Source organism: Eretmochelys imbricata, chromosome 5 (genome assembly GCF_965152235.1).
Source record: "Eretmochelys imbricata isolate rEreImb1 chromosome 5, rEreImb1.hap1, whole genome shotgun sequence".
Classification (NCBI taxonomy): domain Eukaryota; kingdom Metazoa; phylum Chordata; order Testudines; family Cheloniidae; genus Eretmochelys; species Eretmochelys imbricata.
Window position 1 is genome coordinate 51,265,897 of NC_135576.1, and position 20,616 is coordinate 51,286,512.

The window sequence follows — 20,616 nt, forward strand, 5'->3', positions numbered from 1 at the left end:
CATCAAAGGGGAAACCCGCAATGCTTATCTCTCATAATCCTACTTACCATGGAAGGCCCATGAGCCAAGCATCCGTTATTAAGTGGAATTGTTACCATCGGACTGTCCTCCTTTGTCTAATATACATAGTTATCTCTGGAATATTTGTTAATGATGTTATACAGTTTTTGCAGCTTGAGAATAACTCAGCCAGTAGCAAGCAGGAGCAGAGGGAGTATGGCGAGACCATGTGGTGCCAAAATGTTGATCTAACTCTGAGCTGCAGAGTGATGGGGGACTAGCCAGGATGTCCAGAACTGTGAGAGACACTGCTAGCAGAAAGGAAATTATCTGATCTTTCCCCATGTCAGCTCTGAGCTTTATTACCAGTGTCCTTCAGACGTCATTTATCAATATTTGACCACCCCTTTACACACGCAAATAACAGTTCACTCAGAAGATAAATGTAATAGATAAGTAGATGATTTAGTCAGCTAGTTTCTTTTGATGTCATAGAATAAGTTGTTTTACAGGAGGGGTTTAACTGTGTGAAGGGGTAGAGACTTCATGTACCAGGAGGGCATTTTGAATGCAGGAGGCAGTATTAAAAATATTATATGAGGTCAGACTTGATGGTCTAATGGTTTCTTCAGACTTTAAACTCTATGAAACTATAAAACAGAATGCTAATTTACAAAAGTTTTTTTGGTGTTACTTGAAAGCTGAAGTGAGCTGTAGCTCACGAAAGCTTATGCTCAAATAAATTGGTTAGTCTCTAAGGTGCCACAAGTACTCCTTTTCTTTTTGCGAATACAGACTAACACGGTTGCTACTCTGAAACCTTTCTCAGTAGTAAGTATCAAAAGTAGCTATTCAATAATTGGTAGAATATAAAATTAAGGTTTTCATTTTATTTGACCACTTCAGGTGTAAAGCATTTTAAGGAAATACTAAAAGTAGGGCCTGTTCACATACTGTTTAACAGCTATTAAGAAAACCAAGCTCTTTCAGACAGAGACTTTGTGTCTTAGTGCCTTGCCTATCGCTAAGCATGCTGTGCGAAACACATTATACTTTCTAAATAAACAATATGAGTATCACATGGGGAATTGCTCTGTATGCATTTTAGTTGGTTAAAAAAACCAAAACCCCCACACACCAGAAAACTATAATTTTTATGTGTATTTTAACAAAGTGGAATTCTGAAGTCCTCTAAAGTAAATACCGTAAAATGGCTTTCTAGGAGGCAAATGGTGGGGAAAGTAACTAGAGTTCATTGAGGAAAGCAGTGTATTAAATCCAAGTGAACTGAAGGAAAACCTCTGATTCTTTGTGTATTTTTTTCTTTTGTACTGTGTTTAATATGTTTCCTTAAGCACCTAGAACAGGGTCAGTCAAACTTTTTGGGCTGAGGGCCACATTGGGTTTCCAAAATTGTATGGAGGGCCGGTTAGGGGAGGCTGTGCCTCCGCAAACAGCCAGGCATGGCCCACCCCCGCCCTCTATCTGACCTCTGTGCTTCTCACCCCCTTACAGCCCCCCCGGGACGCCTGCCCCATCCAACCCCACCTATCCCCTGATGGCCTCCCCGGAACCCCTGCCTCTGACTGTGCCCCACTGCCCCATCCAACCCCCTCTCTCCTTCCTGACTGCTCCCCCACCCCCATTCAACCCCCCTGTTCCCCGCCCTCTGACTGCCCCGACCCCTACCCACACCCTGGCCCCCTGACCTCCACCCCGAACTCCCCTGCCCTTTATCTAACGCCCACTGTTCCTGCCCCCTTACCACGCTGCCTGGAGCACTGGTAGCTGGCGGTGCTACAGCCGTGCTGCCAGAGCACCAGGACAGGCAGTTGCGCCGCCGGCGCAGCACAGAGCACCAGGCTCTGCTGCTGCACTGCCCGGGAAGAGCTCGCCACCCAGAGCATTGTGCCAGCGGCGCAGTGATCTGAGACAGCAGGGGAGGGGCTGGGGGCTAGTCTCCCGGGCCAGGAGTTCAGCGGCTGGGTAGAAGGGTCCCGCGGGCTGCATTTGGTCTGCAGGCCGTAGGTTGCCCACCTCTGACCTAGAAGCATATGTACATTCAAAGACATTTAAGAAACGTCACCCTATTAGAAAAAATTGTATGTTCCATGTTATAATGGATATCTTAATTTCACAGTCCCTTCAGCTATAACAGTGGCTGATGGATATACCTCAAAATTGGTCCAATAAAAGATACTGTCTCACCCATGTTGTCTATAGTATCTAAAAATCAACACTTTACTCTTTACAAGAAATAAAAATGGAGACTACTGTTTTGCTTTCTAGTCCAAGTGCAGCATAGCATACAGGATAATCAGTAAAGGGCCCTATTGGTTCATTCTGAACATCAGTTCTTCTGAAAGAGAAAAAGGTATCCATTATCTGGTGTGTGCTCATCACCACGCTATAAGGTGAATAACAACAAAACACATGCAGTGTCACTTAAAAAAAAAAAAAAAAAAAAGCTTTCTCTTTGGAAATGTTCGGTTTATTTGACTGGCTATTTTAGGGTAACAGCTTTTTCTAATGGTCCTTCTCAATTTTAAATCCATAAGTAAATGAAACTATCAATATCAAACTGTGTTTTAACAGCAACTCATTTTTAGAGGTTTTGAAAAGAATGATGTTTATGAAAGTTAACTGGAAGTTGAAAATTCTGATTTAAATGGGGATTGGTTTCTGGAGGAGTAGTGTTGTCATAACTTATCGGGCTATAATCAGAAAAATGGTCTAAGGATAATAATGTCACCGAATAAATGACAAAAACATCAATGATTTCTTCAGCAAATTTTGTTTTTGTAGTGTCCTGTGAATTTTAGAGAGGCTAGCTGCTGGTTTAATAAACAATAAATTGTTAGCAGACTGCAGAAGTATAGCATAGTTACATCTGTATCAAACAGATGTTGGATAATACTATATAATTCATATTCCAGGTATCTTAAAGATCTTAACGAAGACCTGAGTTCGTTTTTGTCTGATTTTAAACATTGTGCTCTACTTTGAAGTATTTCTCATATTCTAAATGGATTTTTTTTCCCTCCATTTTCTAAAAGCTTTGATTATTTTGCTTGCATATGTGTAACATTATTCTGACACAAGAAGTAACTTTTTCAAAAGTGCCTGAGTGAACTAGGAGCCTAAGTCTCATTGACTTTGCAGGTTTCAAAGATGTACTGTTTGTTTGTTTTTCATTTGCCAAAATTTTCTATAGAGGGAGATAATTTATATACAGGATCAATGACAGAGAAATTCACTTGATGAATAATGATAGAAAATGACACTTCACTGCAGCAAACTACACTAGTAATTATTAAAAATAGATATAAACTTTAAAAAAATAAGTGCTGGGGTAGAGCTGGCAAACAAACTATCAAAGGGTGGGTGGGGCTATGAGTATGAGGAGGAGAACCTCCTATTTTGAATTCAATTTGAAGAAATTCTCTCTCCAGGCACTCCTAAACTTCACTGTTTTGAAAGCAGACACTATTGTGAAGACACAATAAATAGAGCCTAAAAATAAAATCCCATTTTAAAAAGATTTGTCTTGCCTCTGAGTTGATAGGATTTAAAGACCTGCTCTCTTGCAAGGCTGCCTCAAAGGCTTGCACTCTTCTATGCTCCAGATAGCATTCAGTGCATGTTGGAGAAGCTAATACAAAGATTAACTTCTTGCAAATTGTTCAGGTGGCCATAGATAATAAATTAGATAGCTTAGACCTAGGGTCATCACTGGCAAAATGGATGACTATGTTAGAGTAGATAGTAATGTAGGTTGGTACAAGCTAAAGGAACAAGAAGGAAAATATCATCTCACTGCACTAGTGTCAGTGGTGATGGTTTAAAAAATGATCAGAAATCATGTCCACCCCCTTCAAGAGTGATAGCAGATTCAACAAGAGTCGTATTTATATCTCCTTAAGCATGTATCAATTGCAGACACCTGTAGAGTGGCAGCTTGGTCCTCTGTTCATACCTCTTCTAATCATTATGCCTTGGCACCTGCAGCGCTATTGCTGCTGTAGGCAACACTGTTCTCTTCTATATTGGACTTTTTTTAAAGGGGTACTGCTTGGGAGTCACCTGAAGTAGAGTACCCACAGGGACACTGCTTAGAGAAGGAGAGGTTACTCACCCTGTGCAGTAACTGGAGTTCTTTAAGGTGTATGTCCCTGTGGATGCTCCACTACCTGCCCTCCTTCCCTTCTGCTTTGGAGTCTCCCTTGGTGAGACTTTGTGGTGGAGAAGGAACTGAGGGTGGTTCGCCCATGCAGCCCAACATAGCCTTAACATGGGTATGAGGATGTGTGGGGCACGTGCACGGGGCTACATGGGCACCACCACCAAAAATCTCTGATCAGTGGTGCAGGGCGCAGGCACGCCTGAAGTGGAACACCCATAGAGAGACACTTCTGGGAGAACTCCAGTTGCTGGACAAGATGAATAACCTCTCCATCTTTTAATTTTAATTTAATATGGGATCAATACACAAAAAGAAGGGCCCTCCTATCAGTCTGAAAAACATTCCATTCCTATTGCATATATTGTATACTGCTGTAACATCTAGGAACTCCACTGAAGTATCACGATTCTATTGTGCTGGTGTGGTGCAGACAAATAAAGATGATGCTCCCATCCCCAGATAGGTGTCAGGCAGAAGTGAACAGGTGGACAAAACAGAAATATGTTGGGGAAGAGTGGCCTTCCTCCTTTCGGGAGATGCCCAATGAGCTGTAGGCTAGCTCAATGTCATGTAGGAACTCTCTGCCAGTTTCATTCTCCACAGTGCTCCTTCCTGGGAACTATGGGGAGAGATCTGTCCATCTCCCAGGGATGGGTCCCACTGAAATGGGCTTCTCCCTTTTTAAGGCTCCTTCTCCAAGACTGGTATGCCTTTCAGGTGCGGCAGTGCTGCCTAAACCTAAAACTGATCTTTAACCCTTCTTGCCTGGTATGGGATTTGTACACCGTGTCACAAGGAGTTAATCCACAACAGCCATTCCTGATTAACTATTCCTATTTGCGTGGATGCTCTTATTCCAGAATAAGAGTGGTTTATTCCAAATTTATTTGTTTATGGATTAAGCTAATTCAGAATAAGTGATTCTTATTCTGGAATAAGAGTGTTGACAAATGTAGTTAGTCAGGAATAGTAATCTGCTTGAAATTCACACCCTACCTTATTTCACATTAATTCTCATGTGTACAGAAGCCCTTAGCCAGGAAGATATCAGCTCCCTCCCTCTTAACTGTGTTGACTGTAAGAGTTTTTACAATTCTGAGTTGTAAAAATTGGTTTCATCACTAAAATCAGAAGATACAGTTCTGAAAACACTCAGGAAACTGATCTGGTGAGTAGGAAGGTACCACCTTTAGGTAATCACTTTTGGGAGTATAACTTTAGTCATACAGAGTTTTATGGAGAGAAGGCAGGTTTTTAATTAAAAAAAAAAAAAAGTTAAAATTGTTTTAGAATCCCTCTTAGATTAGATGCCATAACTGATGTCTTCATTTACTATCCCCTGGCTTCTTAGCAATATAAAAAGAAGAGGAAAACAACAGTGAGTTGAAGTCTGAGCCTTCCTTAGTCTTTTTCATAAAAGGAGATTAAGAATTGAAAACCAATGAGCATTATTTTTTTCTTTCCAGTTTACGAGATGACAGAATTCGAATAGAAAGGATGGAAAGCATTTATTTTCAATATAGCCATGCTTTCCAGCTGATTACTGATTTTTATGCAAGAGGAGTGCTTAATACCACAGGTACTTTATTCAGAACGTCTTTTGACACTTGTAGTGCTGGTTAGTTGTTATATAGACACACAGAACTGGTGGCTAGTACAATGGAGATTGGACATCTAGGTCTGACTAATACAAATATTTAATAATAACTAACCTTTGAATTGATACATAGTTGCAAAACAAGTAAAGTGGCGGGAAAAAGGCAGAAATGTAAAGATTATGTAGTACTGTAGATATTTCTGAGAAGTTACCTCTACTATATCTTTGACTCAATTGGAGAAGAATGAGAGTAGATGTGGAATTTCACAGATTTCAAGAATTATATGATCTGGAGAAGTGAGCAGTAGGCCAGTACTAAAAAATTCTTAATGTTTTTCCCTATCTGAAGATACTTACTTTGAAAACTTAAATTCGTACATTGTGTAAAAAGTGAAGAAACTTGGGCAAAAACCTATGAAAATGTTTCTTAATTAACACTCTGATAATAAGAAACAGTTTAAAAAGCGCACTTATGCTTGTTTTAGTTTCTCTGCACTAAAGTTTGGTAAAAGTCCTTATTATATTGCAAAATTTGATACTTTTGGTATTGGTTGGAGGTTATAGTAGAGAGTATTAGGTAAAAGCAAAATTCCACCTTCAAAAAGCAACTTTACAAAATAGGTCCTGATCTGCATGGGCAACCATGTGCACCTGTGCAGAGCCAGTACCACCTTCATGTGTCAGATTGCAGGATCGAGGCCTTATTCTGTAAATTTATAAATCATCTGGGCTGATGATCAGCAATTTCTAGGGGAGAGTGCGGGGAACGGAGCGCAAAGTCCAGTATTTTATTTCTCCATTTGCATTGGAACAACACAAGAAATTCCTAAACTGCTCTGTCCCAGTTTGTAAATGTTATTTTAAAAGTTAGTTTTTGTTGTTTTATAAACAATATTTTTAATACTTTCGCAGTAAAATCTTCTATTTCTACGTGACTGAATTGAAAAATAGATAATCGTGTCTCAAGTTTTAGTGGCAATCATTTAACAAAGGAAATAATATTTTCGCAGGTTCTCAACAACTCTCTATAATCCTAAACTTGGATAAGCCTGTGATTTGCTCTTTGGCAGCAGTAATTATGTACCTCAAAGAATTTAATTTGGAAAAGATACTTTGCAACCCTAGGTAAGTTATTTTTATATAAATCTCAGAAAATCAAAATAATGATAAAAATGTGCTGTCTGTAAGGCCCTACTTGAATTGCGGGATGATCTTTAAATAATTGTGGCTGAGTTGCAGACAAGACATGGAAAATTGCAGAAAAGTAATAATGGACCTTTATTAATAGCGGTAATTTGGAAAAGCCAGAGCAGACCTATTTGTTTAAGAAAAACACTGAAGTATTCTCAAAAAGAAAAGGACTAGTGGCACCTTAGAGACTAAGAAATTTATTTGAGCATAAGCTTTCATGAGCTACAGCTCACTTCATCGGATGCAGTGATGAAGTGAGCTGTAGCTCACGAAAGCTTATGCTCAAATAAATTGATTAGTCTCTAAGGTGCCACAAGTCCTCCTTTTCTTTTTGTGAATACAGACTAACACGGTTGCTACTCTGAAACCACTCAAGTATTATGCTTGCTAATTTTTTTTGATACAGACATTTTGCTGCAACTATATGACGTTAGTTAAAAAAAGTACAATATAAAATTCAAAGACTAAAAGTCTCAACACAATTACTGTAGAAATCAAGTCCAGTCACTTTAGCCTTTTACATTTTACAGGCATTGAATGTTAGTGCAGTACTAATTGCATACTCAAAATGTATGCAAAATTGTGAAGTGTGCAAAGTAAGCGAATTAAAATCAGAATTCTGGTTGAAGCCTAATATTGCAGAATCTACAATTTCCGCAATATTGCGAATGAAGTAGGGACTTAATCATCTGCAATTTTGTAAATTCTAGCCGGCAACTTCCCTTCTACAAAATTAATGCACCTGCTTCTGGGATAAACCTGGTCTTTGTAAACATGCTGATCTACAGTTGAGCTCCTAATTAAAACTAACAAAACTTCAAGTGATATTCAGTAAAAACCATTAGAAATAGGAAAGCATACGCTTGTAGTCAGTACTAACAATATTTAAATGGGCTTGTACTACAGCCAAATGTAATGAAAAACAAACAAGCTGAAGAAACTGATACTGTTAGGGGAAATGAAAAAGTTTGTTAATAAAGCCCGGACGTCTTATCTCAACTTTACATCTGTTTTGTTTTGTGGACAAAAATTTGCTGCTGCTTTTAAAAGATTTTTACATGACAAATAAGCCTCACTAATATTTTATTTTCCTGCAAAAATATTTCACGCACTTTCTCTTCAGTTTTTGAAGCACATTTGTGTTTAATGTATCCAAATGTTTGAGCTTTTTGAGTCTGTGAATCTGGTCACCTATTTAAAAATCCACATGTAAAACACATTGACAAATCCAGGGAGTTTAGTGGGTGGTACCCTATTGGTGGGTAAACTACCATGTAATAAGTTATGGGCAAAACAATAAATGCATAGGCACCGACTTCCCCTCTAATTGGGGGGGTGCTCAAGTCCCCACCCCATCTCTTCCTGCCTCTGCTCTGTCCCCATCCCGCCTTTTCCCTGCCTCCTCCCCTGAGTACGCCCCATCCCCGCTCCTTCCCCTCCCTCTTGGAGCTTCCTACATGCCACGAAACAGCTGTTCACAGCAGAGGGGAACTGCTGGGAGGGAGGGGGAGGAGTTGGTCAGTGGGGCTGCTGGCAGGTGAGAGGTGCTGGAGGGTGGGGGGAGCTTGGCTGCCAGTGGGTGCTCTTGAGCAGCACCTGCTAATCTTTCTCCGTGGTTGCTCCAGTCCTGGAGCACCCACAGAGTCAGCACCTATGATTAAATGCGTCTTGCAAAATTCCTCAAAAGATATATGGCTACTGAAATCCACTTGTTTTCACTTTAAAAAGTCCTGCGTATGGATTATGTTAGAGATCTGTGTGTGACATTATTTGAAAATATCTAACTGGATTACTCAAATGTGTTCAAAGGAGGATGGGTTTAGAAAGATGTAACCAGTCAAACCTTTCTTCATCACATGGTGTACAGGCATAAAAGAAGGTGCAGAAAGAATATTGTCCTGTTTGGCATAAAATTTAGGGGCAGAAAAAAAATTATTGGGATTGAGAGTACGTTTTATAAAAGATGATATTTTTAATTTTGAAATGTTCTACTGACATTCTGGTGTCCTGTGCAAAATATTCTCTCCCATTCTTAAAATGCTATTGCCAAAGCTGATAGGTTTGAAATTAAACCTACCAGCTTTGTTTTCGGTTTGGAAGCATGCAGCTGACTTTGAGGTTCCACTTTCCTAATAGACTATTCATTCCCTCTGCCAGCTTTGTTCTCTTACAAAACTCTAGTTTCACTACCTCACTGTCTTGTAAAAATGATGTGGGCAGGTAGACAGCAATAGTGAGCATGACAATAAACCAAAACACACAAAATGCTTAGGTTTAGTTGGTAGATCTCGCAGCTGACAAATGTTCTTTTCGCTATTGCAGTTTTGGAAAACTTTGAATTTTTATGCATAACAGAGAATTTTTAAAATATAAATTTTAGAAGAGATGATATTTGGTCTTGTCAATCTGACATTTTTCTAATATTGTGTTGATTCTAAACTGCTTTTGCTTATAAAATATACCTGGTGTGGAATAACATATTTGGGCTTTTTGCTTTTTTTTGGATTTGGTTTTCTTCTACAAACCCCCCCTTTTTCCTCCATCCAAAAAATATACAAAATGTTAACACCAGAATCCTCAGCAAACCTTGTAGATCTGATAAGAAAAGAAGTCTTTTGATATCTCCCCAACTCTAAATATAATCTCCCATACCGACATGCCCAATCCCTCAAGCCGCATCTCCGTCACAGCACTCCAGTCCATCCCACAAATCAGACTTACCCGAAAAAAGCCTGGTGAACAGGTAGGTCCATCTTGTATGCAGTAGATCACCAAATTTAAGCTCTCATAAACAAAGGAGCAGAGTGAGTTCTAAAGTCAAGGACCTGTCATTCTTGAAAGTGTTGTATTGCCATGGACAGTGTTGGCTCAGGTGCCTTGGATGATTTCCACTGCTGCAGTAACACACAAAAAGACACATGTTCTCTCAGATAGTGTGGACCCAAGCCTATTAGGACTTCAAACACCTTAAATTTCACCTGGAAATCATTCAGTAGTACAGGTGCAATGTACTGTCTGTGTTATACCTTACTTAAGAAGTGGGCTGCCACATTCTGCACTAGCTGCAAGTTCCAAATTAAGTATAATTACAGAATGGGAAGGAAAAGGATTAATGTAATAGGTGACACTTGACATAACAGGCCTGACCTGAATGTAAGAGCAAAGAAAGCAACTGAATGGAAAGTTTAAAGATTTCCTGATATCCTCAGAATTACACTACAAAGAAAACGTATAGTGTTGAGGTAATTGGTGATATTGTACTGAGAAACTTGTCTTCTGTTGTACTTTGTTGAAAGAAGTGATGCCAGTAACCTGTACTCCATTTGTATGCATCTGATGAAGGGAGCTGTAGCTCACAAAAGCTGATGCTCAAATAAATTTGTTAGTCTCTAAGGTGCAACAAGTACTCCTTTTTGCGGATACAGACTAACATGGCCGCTACTCTGAAACCTGTACTCCCTTGACTATCTGATATGGGGACTCCCTTCTAGTAGCTACTTGTGTCCTGGGGCTCTGCTCATTGTTAGTAACATGTTACATATAGAAATATTGGGCCAACTACAACTTCAGTCATATTAAATAAACATTAAAGATGTCAGTAAAATAATCCATAAAATTAATTTCTGGAAAGGGAATGCATTTTATGCAGCGCATTTCAGATTAAGTTACTTTCTGCAATTCTACGTGAAGCAGATAAAATAAATGCTTCTGCCACACTGCCAGACAACTTAAAATTGCTGAAAGAATTCAGGTCAAATGAGCATGTACTGATGAGTCAGTGAGCATGATGTGTGCTGTCTAAGTCTTTCAGTCTAAGAAGTTTATAGATCTAATGGAAGCAGGCTTAGACAAAGAAGACATTCCTTTGAGTTATGAAGAGTGCCTGCAAACTGCTAAACATCAGTTCTGACTGCTTAGAGAATCATGGAACTAGTTGTCAAGATAGCTTTTTCCCACATAAGTAATGAGGTGATTCTCTTGCATGAAGTACTCCAGATTTTTTATTACTCTTCAGGAGAGATTTTTAAATACAGCCATGAATAAGGAAACACCTCTATTACAGAGGCATATTCTAATTATAATATTGTAAAACTAGATGACCCTTTATTTCTGTGTTCTTTCTATCAAAAAGATGAATAACTTCTAGCAGGAGGTTTTCTGAGGCACAAAGGACAGTTAGGCACAGAATTTTAACTGAAAATCAGTGGGAGTTGGGTGCCTAATTCCCACCTGCACATTTGAAAATCTCCCCATTTAATCTTTAGTACTTTCAACAGTCAAAGAGTATGCTGGTTGTAATCTTTGTATTGGTTAGTTCTTAGAGCACCATTTCCTAGAGTTTGGTGTCAGTTATTTGAAAAAACAACAAGGAGTCTGGTGGCACCTTAAAGACTAACAGATTTATTTGGGTATAAGCTTTCGTGGGTAAAACACCACTTCTTCAGATGCATGGAGTGAAAATTACAGCTGCAGGCATTATATAATGACACATGAAGAGAAGGGAGTTACCTCACAAATGGAGAACCAGTGACAGGGCCAATTCGATCAGGGTGGATGTAGTCAACTCCCAATAATAGATGAGGTGATCTCAATTCCAGGAGAGGCAAAGCTGCTTTTGTAATGAGCCAGCCACTCCCAGTCCCTATTCAAGCTCAAATTAATGGTGTTAAATTTGCAAATGAATTTTAGTTCTGCTGTTTCTCTTTGAAGTCTGTCTCTGAAGTTTTTTTGTTCAAGTATAGCTACTTTTAAATCTGTGTTAGAATGTCCAGGAAGGTTGACGTGTTCTCCTCCTGGCTTTTTGTATGTTACCATTCCTGATGTCCGATTTGTGTCCATTTATTCTTTTATGTAGGGACTGTCCGGTTTGGCCAGTGTACATGGTAGAGGGGCATTGCTGGCACATGATAGCATATATAACATTAGTAGACGTGCAGGTGAATGAGCCTCTGATGTTGTGGCTGATGTGGTTGGGTCCTCTGATGGTTTTGTTAGAGTAGATATGGGGACAGAGTGAACAACGAGATTTGCTATAGGGATTGGTTCCTGGGTTAGTGTTTCTGTGGTGTGTAGTTGGTGAGTATTTGCTTCAGGTTGGGCTGTCTGTAAGTGAGGACTGGTCTGCCTCCCAAGGTCTGTGACAGTGAGGGATCATTTTCCAGGATAGGTTGTGGATCGTTAATGTGCTGGAGAGGTTTTAGCTGGGGGCTGTACGTGATGGCCAGTGATGTTCTGTTGTTTTCCTTGTTGGGCCTGTTCTGGGTAGCCGTCTCACTCTCAGTCTTTCCTCACTTCCCCAGGTGGGTATTGTAGTTTTAAGAATGCTTGATAAAGAACTTGTAGGTGTTCGTCTCTGTCTGAGGGATTGGAGCAAATGCGGTTGTATCTTAGGGCTTGGCTGTAGACAATGGATCGTGTGATGTATGGATGGAAGCTAGAGGTAAGTATAGTGGTCAGTGGGTTTCTGGTATAGGGTGGTGTTTATGTGACCATCACTTATTTGCACTGTAGTGTCCAGGAAGTGGATCTCTTGTGTGGACTGGTCCAGGCTGAGTTTGGTGGTGGTGTGGAAATTGTTGAAATCCAGGTGGAATTCTTCAAGGGCCTCCTTCCCAGCCACTCCCAGTCCCTATTCAAGCCCAAATTAATGGTGTTAATTTGGGTCCATACCTGTGGGTCCATATGATGATGATGTCATCAATGTAGCGCAAATAGAGGAGGGGCACTTGGGAATGAGAGCTTGAGGAAGTGTTATTTGAAAGGAATTAATCAACTTCCAGAAAAATGTCCTGTTTGAGAAATTTAGAGAGTATAGTGGGGACCAGTGGCCAGTAAATGATGCATCTTTCAGGATCTGCAGTCAGAAATAATTCATGTGTATGCATTGTGGATACTATCTCTAAACAGTTTGCTTTCATAAACCAAAAAGAAGCGTTTTAAGGTGGAAAACTTCAGAATAACTAAACAAGAATTTTATCCACATACAGTGAAATTCACCCCCTTGTGCAGAGGGCCAGTACAAAGCCTATGCATGACTTAAAGTACCACTTAAGCTCTTAGGATAGGGTTTACATGGGGCATGCACCTCATGCTGCACACCTTCTGTTCAGAGGGTAAATTTCATTTAGTCAGTCAGCAAGATCTGCATTGTGCTTCCTTTCCTCTTATCTTTCCTCTTTACCATTTTGTAGACAGCATTACACTTACATGCTGAATGACTCTAGCTTCCAGAAAGTAGTACACAAAGTAGTCGCTTTTTTTAGCCCTTTTTAGGACTGAGTTTGTCCTCCCTCCTCCATTTTTCTTTTCATTCTCAGCCTAGAATCTTTGTGCATCTGTTCTATCCAAACTGCCTCTCTGAAGTGGTGTGTCTGGCAAATAGAAAAATGAAGAAAGTAAATGAAAGAGAATAAGAGATGAGTGGAGTGAAGATGAGGTACAGAAGGTACTTGCCCTTATATGGGAGAAGTTGTCTGTGCAGTGTAATCGTTTAGCCTGTTTGGATATTACCATATTACTTAGTAATGGGGATGGGTCAGATACCATGTAGGTAGCGCACACAAGTAGGTAGAATCCCTAAAGGAGAGAACCAGTCAATAGCCAAGACTGATGGTGGAATGTTCTCCTTCAGTTGTCTTTTATTCCTAGGGTGCCATTACAACATCTGCCCTAGTGCGATCTGCTCCTATCTCTGAGCTTCATTTCCCCCACTTCCCCATGTTCTGGCTGTACTGAGGAGACTTCCCTCTTAGCTTTCCTGATTTAACTATAGTTACTGTCTTCTAGCAGTAAAGGCAATTGGATGAACTGAGGTATCATCCTTCATCTGTCACTTTGAGAATTGTGTACTAATTCAGGATAAGTCAGAAAGTGGTTATCCTGTTCCCTTCAGTTCTACACAACCCTGATTCTCAAAGCTTCAGGGCCTGGCTGTCGGACTTACCCTTATATTCTGGAAATCTCTGGACTTCTGTACCTATTCCCCATTCACATCAGGGTTGTTAGCCTTGTGCCACTCTTCACTGGTGAGCACAAGAGTCAGGTTGTGATTAAGATTAAACGCAAAACTGCCCCTGGAATTTGGGTCCCACATTACTCAAGGTACATGTCCTTATCATACCTATAATATGATGTTTCTGAGAAGTAAGCATGGCATGGGGCTTATGTGACGCTCTCTCAGGGAGCGCAGAACTGTAAGCCACTGTTATCTTTCTGCCTCAGGAAGAGAGAGCTTCCTTCCTGCCACACCAGTCTATCTACCTCACCAGCAAACTCCTTGAGACTCTGCGAGTTTTAACCTTGTCTTGCAGGCAACATTCAGTGAACCCCTGTGTGACATTTTCCGGGGTATAATCTGGACCGTTGAACAGCAATATCCCCTTAATTTGCTATGCTGTGCAGCCACAAGGGACCTGCTTAGTCTCTCCATACCAGTATCATCAGCAGTAGAAGGCCCATGGAAGGTACCAATGCCTCCTGCTCATGCCTCACCATGTCAAGATCCTGTGGTACTGCTACCCAGGCTTATGCAAAAGCCTGCGCTCTCAATATTACAACAATAAATATTACAACTATTTATTTATACATTTATGTAATATCCAAATGCATCCTTTATGCTTTAAGGAACAGGTAAAGAGACATAGTCCCTGAACAGATGTGCTTGAGTGGCGACACAGTTGAGCAGCATTATATGAGAAATTTGAACACATCAAATGGAAATAAAATTCCGTTTGTGGGTTATTCTGGATCTTAAGGAGATGTGGTGTGATATTTTTGAAAAGTTTAGTAGGATTCAGGTTTGGATAAAGATATTCAGAACCCAATGAAGAGAACCCCTCCTTAATGCTTTGCTAACACCAACAGCTTGTGGTTGAACATAATAAAAGAATAGCATTTAAGATTTAGTTGGGGTTGATCCTGTTGTGAGCAGGGGGTTGGATTAGATGACCTCCTGAGGTCCCTTCCAACCCTGATATTCTGTGGTTCTATGATTTTGATTGTTTTGCTGCTCATAATATTGTATATTTTGGAAGATGCAGTTTTGCATATAAGATTGTTTTGGTAATTGACTTAACCTGACTTTACCAATGAAAAGGCATAGTAATCCAGAATGATTATTAGTAATAATTATTTTATTCAGTGGTATTAACACAAAGGTATGCATTTTATAAAGTTAGAAAACACAATTCCTGCCCCACAGAGCTTACAGTCTAATGGGAGCGGGAGATTGATTTTGTAAATCCTACCTGAAAAGTCATCCTCTCCAAACTAAGAGGACTAACAAGTGTCCTAGATTTTGTATAAGGAGCAGTCAACAGTATTACTAAGCTAGACAATCTTGACTTCATTTGTCAAAACATGTTAGTGAATATTTTGCACTCCCTTTTCTGTCCCGACCACCACACACCTGTGTCTGAGTATAAGGAATTACTTTCATATCTTACTTTATTCCCTTTTAAGCTGGGCTTCATTCTGTGCATTGCTTTTAATTTCTGTATAAACATTAGAAACCTGTTAGTCTGTTCTGCTGAGTAGTGTGTCAAGAAGTCAAGGCAATATCATTTTGGTCATGGTAACATCATACTAAAAGTTTAAGGATGGAATCGTTAAACATACCCTGATGCTTGTTTTCCGCTAAATAATTGTCATGGTAGACTATAATCAAATCTATTCTTAGAACTCAGAATATCTGTGTTATCTGTATTGCACATGCTGTTTAGTTAGTGGGAAATAAACTGAAATCTGTTCTTCTGTTGAAACATCAGAGAAACTTCCCTGGACACTAGTGAAAGAAAAAATTTCATTCATTTTCCTGCTGGCCTACAGATGGGAGGGGTGGCTTGTGTGCTGGACTAGGAATCTGAGAACTGGGTTTTATTTTGAGCTGTCCTTAGATCATTGTGCGACCTTGAATAAGTTGCTCAGATGCTCTATGCCTTATTTTTCCGATCAGTCACGTGATTGAGATCCTTAGTTGAAAAATATTATTTACATGCAGTTATTTTATTAGTATAGTTTTTGATTTGCTTTCCATTTTTACTTGATTTTGCACCACACAGCTGATCTTTAATTTAAGATGTTTGTGTTTCACTGATGTCTCTTTCTGCACTTGCAATGTGATGTCTGTTTCTTCCCCAGTAATTTTAAACAGTTATCAAGTGAAGCTGAATACATGACAATTAATGGGACAACACTGAAAAATCTGGAAATCTTACAGAATCAGGTGAGGAAAATGTAATAATTTATTGATAAAGGCTGACATTTTCAAAGCATTTAAATGCACTAATCTACAGAATTTAAATGCACTAATCCCAATGAAATTAATGGAAGTTATGCATCTAAATCCATTATGCCCATTTGAAAATCTCACCCAGAAACTTTAAATGTTTTTAAATGGGAACAAATTGTAAAGGGAGAGAATTTTCAGAGCCACAAATGGCAGTTAGGCCTCAACTTCCATTGATTTTCAATGGGAGTTAAGGACCCCACTGCCACAGGTGCCGTTGAAAATCTCCCCTTGAGTCTGGAAGCTCTCGAGCAACTTCATTCAAGTCATTTTAGTGTGGTATTTTTTTTTTTGCACTGCCTCCATATCACTGGCTCATGCTTACAAACATCATTGTAGAATTCACCCCTATCATTTTGTGAGGCTGTCTTGTGAGAAAGCATGCTTGCTAACGGGCGAAAAAATAATCTTAAGTATCTTCTGACTCACTGTTGAAAATATTTTATATAACACTTTTGCATACAAGTGAAAATAGAGGCTCTTGTTCAATTCTAGTATTATAAAATTAAGCAAAATGCTTTTTATTTAATACTTGGATTGGTGTAATTATTTAAGGTATATGTGCAATTATTCAATTAATAAAAACCAGTCTTGCTACTTTTACCATAGACGGATATGAAAACAAAAGGCAGCCTATTGTGGGTCTTGGATCATACCAAAACTTCCTTTGGACGTCGGAAACTGAAGAAATGGGTGACACAACCTCTTATGAAATCCAGGTAAAGTAATTCTTTATCTTAGAATTAGTCTGTGCTTTATGAATCATAATGCTTGCTAAGCACAGCTTTATTTTTTCATAAGATCTGAGGTTCATAGCAAACTTAGGATAGGTAATTAAGGGGTAAAAGTGTGATCGTTATGTTAAACTGTGAACATTGTAAATCTGTCAATTTCTATCTTTCCACAGCACACATAAGAAGGTTCTAATAACAGTGGCCTCATAGGAATTTAGAAATTGTCATACAGAATCAGATCAGTGGTCCATCTAGACCAACATCTTTTTCTCTGACAGTGGCCAATACCAGACACTTCAAAGAATAAGCTGCTTATAGGGAAATTTTCTTCCTAAGCCTGCCACTCAGTGCTTGACCTATGCCTTGAAATGTGAAGTTTCATATTCCTAATTTATTTTATTCTATTTAATATAACTGTGGATATTTTTGTTGTCTCTCAATCGTGTGTTGTATAGAAAAGTATTTCCTTTTATCAGTTTTTTAAATTTGTTGCCTTTAATTTAATTTAATGTTTCCTTGTTCTTGTAGTATATGACCGAGTAAATAGAAACACCTGATGTAATGTCTCTGAAAATACGTTTTTTGTAATGCCTTTAGCGTGTTCCCTGTTGTTCCTCTTCTCTATAAACTGAACTGTCTTGATCTTTCTAATTTCCCTTCATAGATTAAATGGTAGTAATGAAGTCTTCCCATGCCTTCATCTATTTTCATTGCCTGTCTTTGAACTTCCGCATTTCTTTTATATCTGTTGAGACTAGGATGTTTGGAATTGAACCTGGTATTCCAGCTGAGGTCCTACCATCGATATAACGTCACATTTACGTTAATTCTTATTGGGAAATTGGATTCTCTTAGCATCGTTTCCCTTAGTCACGTTTTTCAGGAACATAACTACAACGTTAAGCGAGGAGTTACTGTAATATTTCACCTCTTAACCCACGACTGCTTAGTTTCCTTGTTAGTCTGTAGTATGTGATTTTTGTCAAGGGTTTTTAAAAATTTACATCATTCAGCTCTCCACTATTTTATTGGCATACTCAGAAAACATAATATGCTGGTGAGTTTCTGATTTCCTTTACAGAAGCAATGCTGGTTAGTCTGTATCATATCATATTCCTTATAGGTATTGTATAACTTATTTTTTTTTTTTTAGTTCATCCATTTTTTCTGATACTAAAGTAAGGCCTATAATTCCAAAGGTCACACTGAACACTTTTTTTTTAAAGTAAATATAACATTTGGTAGTCTCCAGAGCTCCAGTGTAGCATCTGATTTTAATAAGTTATATATTATATGCCTGACCTTTCCTTATTAGAAAAGGTGGATGGAACTTCTGGACCTTACTTGGTGTAAAAATGAATCATGGCATATGACCATATTAATATGATATATCCGTCATACTATATTTTGTTAAAATCGTTTTAAAATATTTACTTAATTTATTTTGTGGCACTCCAGGAGCCCTACATCCTGTTGGAAATTGCTTGGGTGGTTGTCAGCAGAGGGTGCCAGAGCAAAGGCACTGGCTCCATAACTGCTGCAGCCCTACAAATTGAAGAGGGAAAAGAAAGGAACAGAAGTGTCTGTTCTTCTTCACAATGGTTTGACAGTGGTGGCACAAACAGGAGAAGCAGGGGTGTGCAGCTGCTTGGAAGTTTAAAGACCAACTTCACAGCCTGAAGCAACCCGAGTTCTCTCCTGCAACCGAGCAAAACCTGTTATAGTAGACTGCAGTCCTAGTCTCCGCACTCCTCCCTGGTGCTCTTTGATTTGACACAGGAAAAGAACTGGCATTGAGAGCCTTTCCCTCCCAAGCCCATGTCTCTCAGTGTGGAAGGAAGTCCTGTGGTCAAACCAATAGATCACATTTCTCTTTTCAAGTGAAGCCACAAAAGTAATTTTATTTTCTTTTGTTTCTCCATTTCTGACTGTATTTCTTAATTCCATTCCATTCTGCACTATTATTTACATTGACGTGCACTCAGGTGCATGCAGAGAAAATATAACTGGAACTCTCTTGTTTGGAATATATGTTGTAATCCAGTGGAACAAAAACAAACTTCAAAAACTCAAAAATTTCCACAAAATGGAATTGTCATCCTCCCAACAGCTCTAGTGAGAAGTCAAATGTAAGATCATTTTAGGCCTAGAAATGTGGTTGGCGTATTTTGTGCAGAGATCTATTATATTGTGTATGGTGAATATATTATTATAGTGGTTATATAATTTAACTGTATAAAAGCACTTAGAGCTGTGAATAGGTGCTTCAACTGGAAATTAAGATAAATCATAGAATATCAGGGTTGGAAGGGACCTCAGGAGGTCTTCCAGTCTAACCCCCCGCTCAAAGCAGGACCAATCCCAACTAAATCATCCCAGCCAGGGCTTTGTCAAGCCTGACCTTAAAAATATCTAAGGAAGGAGATTCCACCACCTCCCTAGGTAACACATTCCAGTGTTTCACCACCCTCCTAGTGAAAAAGTTTTTCCTAATATCCAACCTAAACCTCCCCCACTGCAACTTGAGACCATTGCTCCTTGTTCTGTCGTCTGCCACTACTGAGAATAGTCTAGATCCATCCTCTTTGGAACCTCCTTTCAGGTAGTTGAAAACAGCTATCAAATCCCCCCTCATTCTTCTCTTCTGCAGACTAAACAATCCCAGTTCCCTCAGCCTCTCCTCATAAGTCATGTGTTCCAGTTCCCTAATCATTTTTGTTGTCCTCCGCTGGACTCTTTCCAATTTATCCACATCCTTCTTGTAGTGTGGGGCCCAAAACTGGACACAGTACTCCAGATGAGGCCTCACCAATGTTGAATAGAGGGGAACGATCACGTCCCTCGATCTGCTGGCAATGCCCCTACATATACATCCCAAAATGCCATTGGCCTTCTTGGCAACAAGGGCGCGCTGCTGACCCACATCCTCCTTCTCGTCCACTGTAACCCGTAGTAAATATATCTTACCAAGTGATTTTTAGTTCAATATGACTATTTTATGGGGTAATGTGGAATCTCTGGCCCATAAGTGTGGGTAGCATTACATTCTAGTGGTTGTTTGATCTGATTCTGGAAGAATTGAAGGGGTTCTAGATTTCAAGAGTATTCACATATTAAAGTGGTCCAGGAATATGGTAAGGAGAAAGATAATATCTTTGGTATGTAAATAGAGGGTGAGTTGAAAGATGCTTGTTTCAGGCCCATACCATAAATTGGAGTACTGGTTAGCAAGTTATAGAAACAGAATTCTTAGGCAAAAGTGGAAGAGGATGATGGATTAATGAATAGATCTGGTATGGTATATAGATGAAGAGTGGCAAATTATAGGCATGATTGATGTTGGAAACGTAACTAAAATATATTCTTATTATTTATCTAAAGGTTTTGTATTAGTACCCATTACCATAGCACCTGAGTGCCTACCAGGTTAATAGATTGGCATAGGTGGGTCCCTAGTAAGTTTGTGGAGTCCTTGGCTCTTCTCTCTGCCTAAGTTATAGGAAGCTTGGGTAGGGGTTTCCTGAGGAAGTGCTGGTGTTTGTTGTAAATCACATTCTGGTTATGGTAGTGTCAAGGTTCCTCCCCCACTCTGAACTCTAGGGTACAGATGTGGGGACCTGCATGA

At 39.4% G+C, this 20,616-nt stretch overlaps 1 protein-coding gene across 3 annotated transcripts in view; it reads left to right on the top strand.

Moving 5' to 3' along the window:
- MSH3 (mutS homolog 3) overlaps nt 1–20,616 on the top strand; it is a 184,897-nt gene that overhangs the window by 38,729 nt on the left and 125,552 nt on the right. For 2 of the 3 annotated variants that reach the window (XM_077817126.1, XM_077817127.1), the window contains exons 9-12: nt 5,650–5,762; nt 6,791–6,905; nt 16,110–16,194; nt 16,867–16,976. In XM_077817126.1, coding sequence (XP_077673252.1) covers nt 5,650–5,762; nt 6,791–6,905; nt 16,110–16,194; nt 16,867–16,976 — 423 coding nt within the window. The remainder of the gene's footprint in view (nt 1–5,649; nt 5,763–6,790; nt 6,906–16,109; nt 16,195–16,866; nt 16,977–20,616) is intronic. The other variant, XM_077817128.1, reaches the window with a different exon arrangement.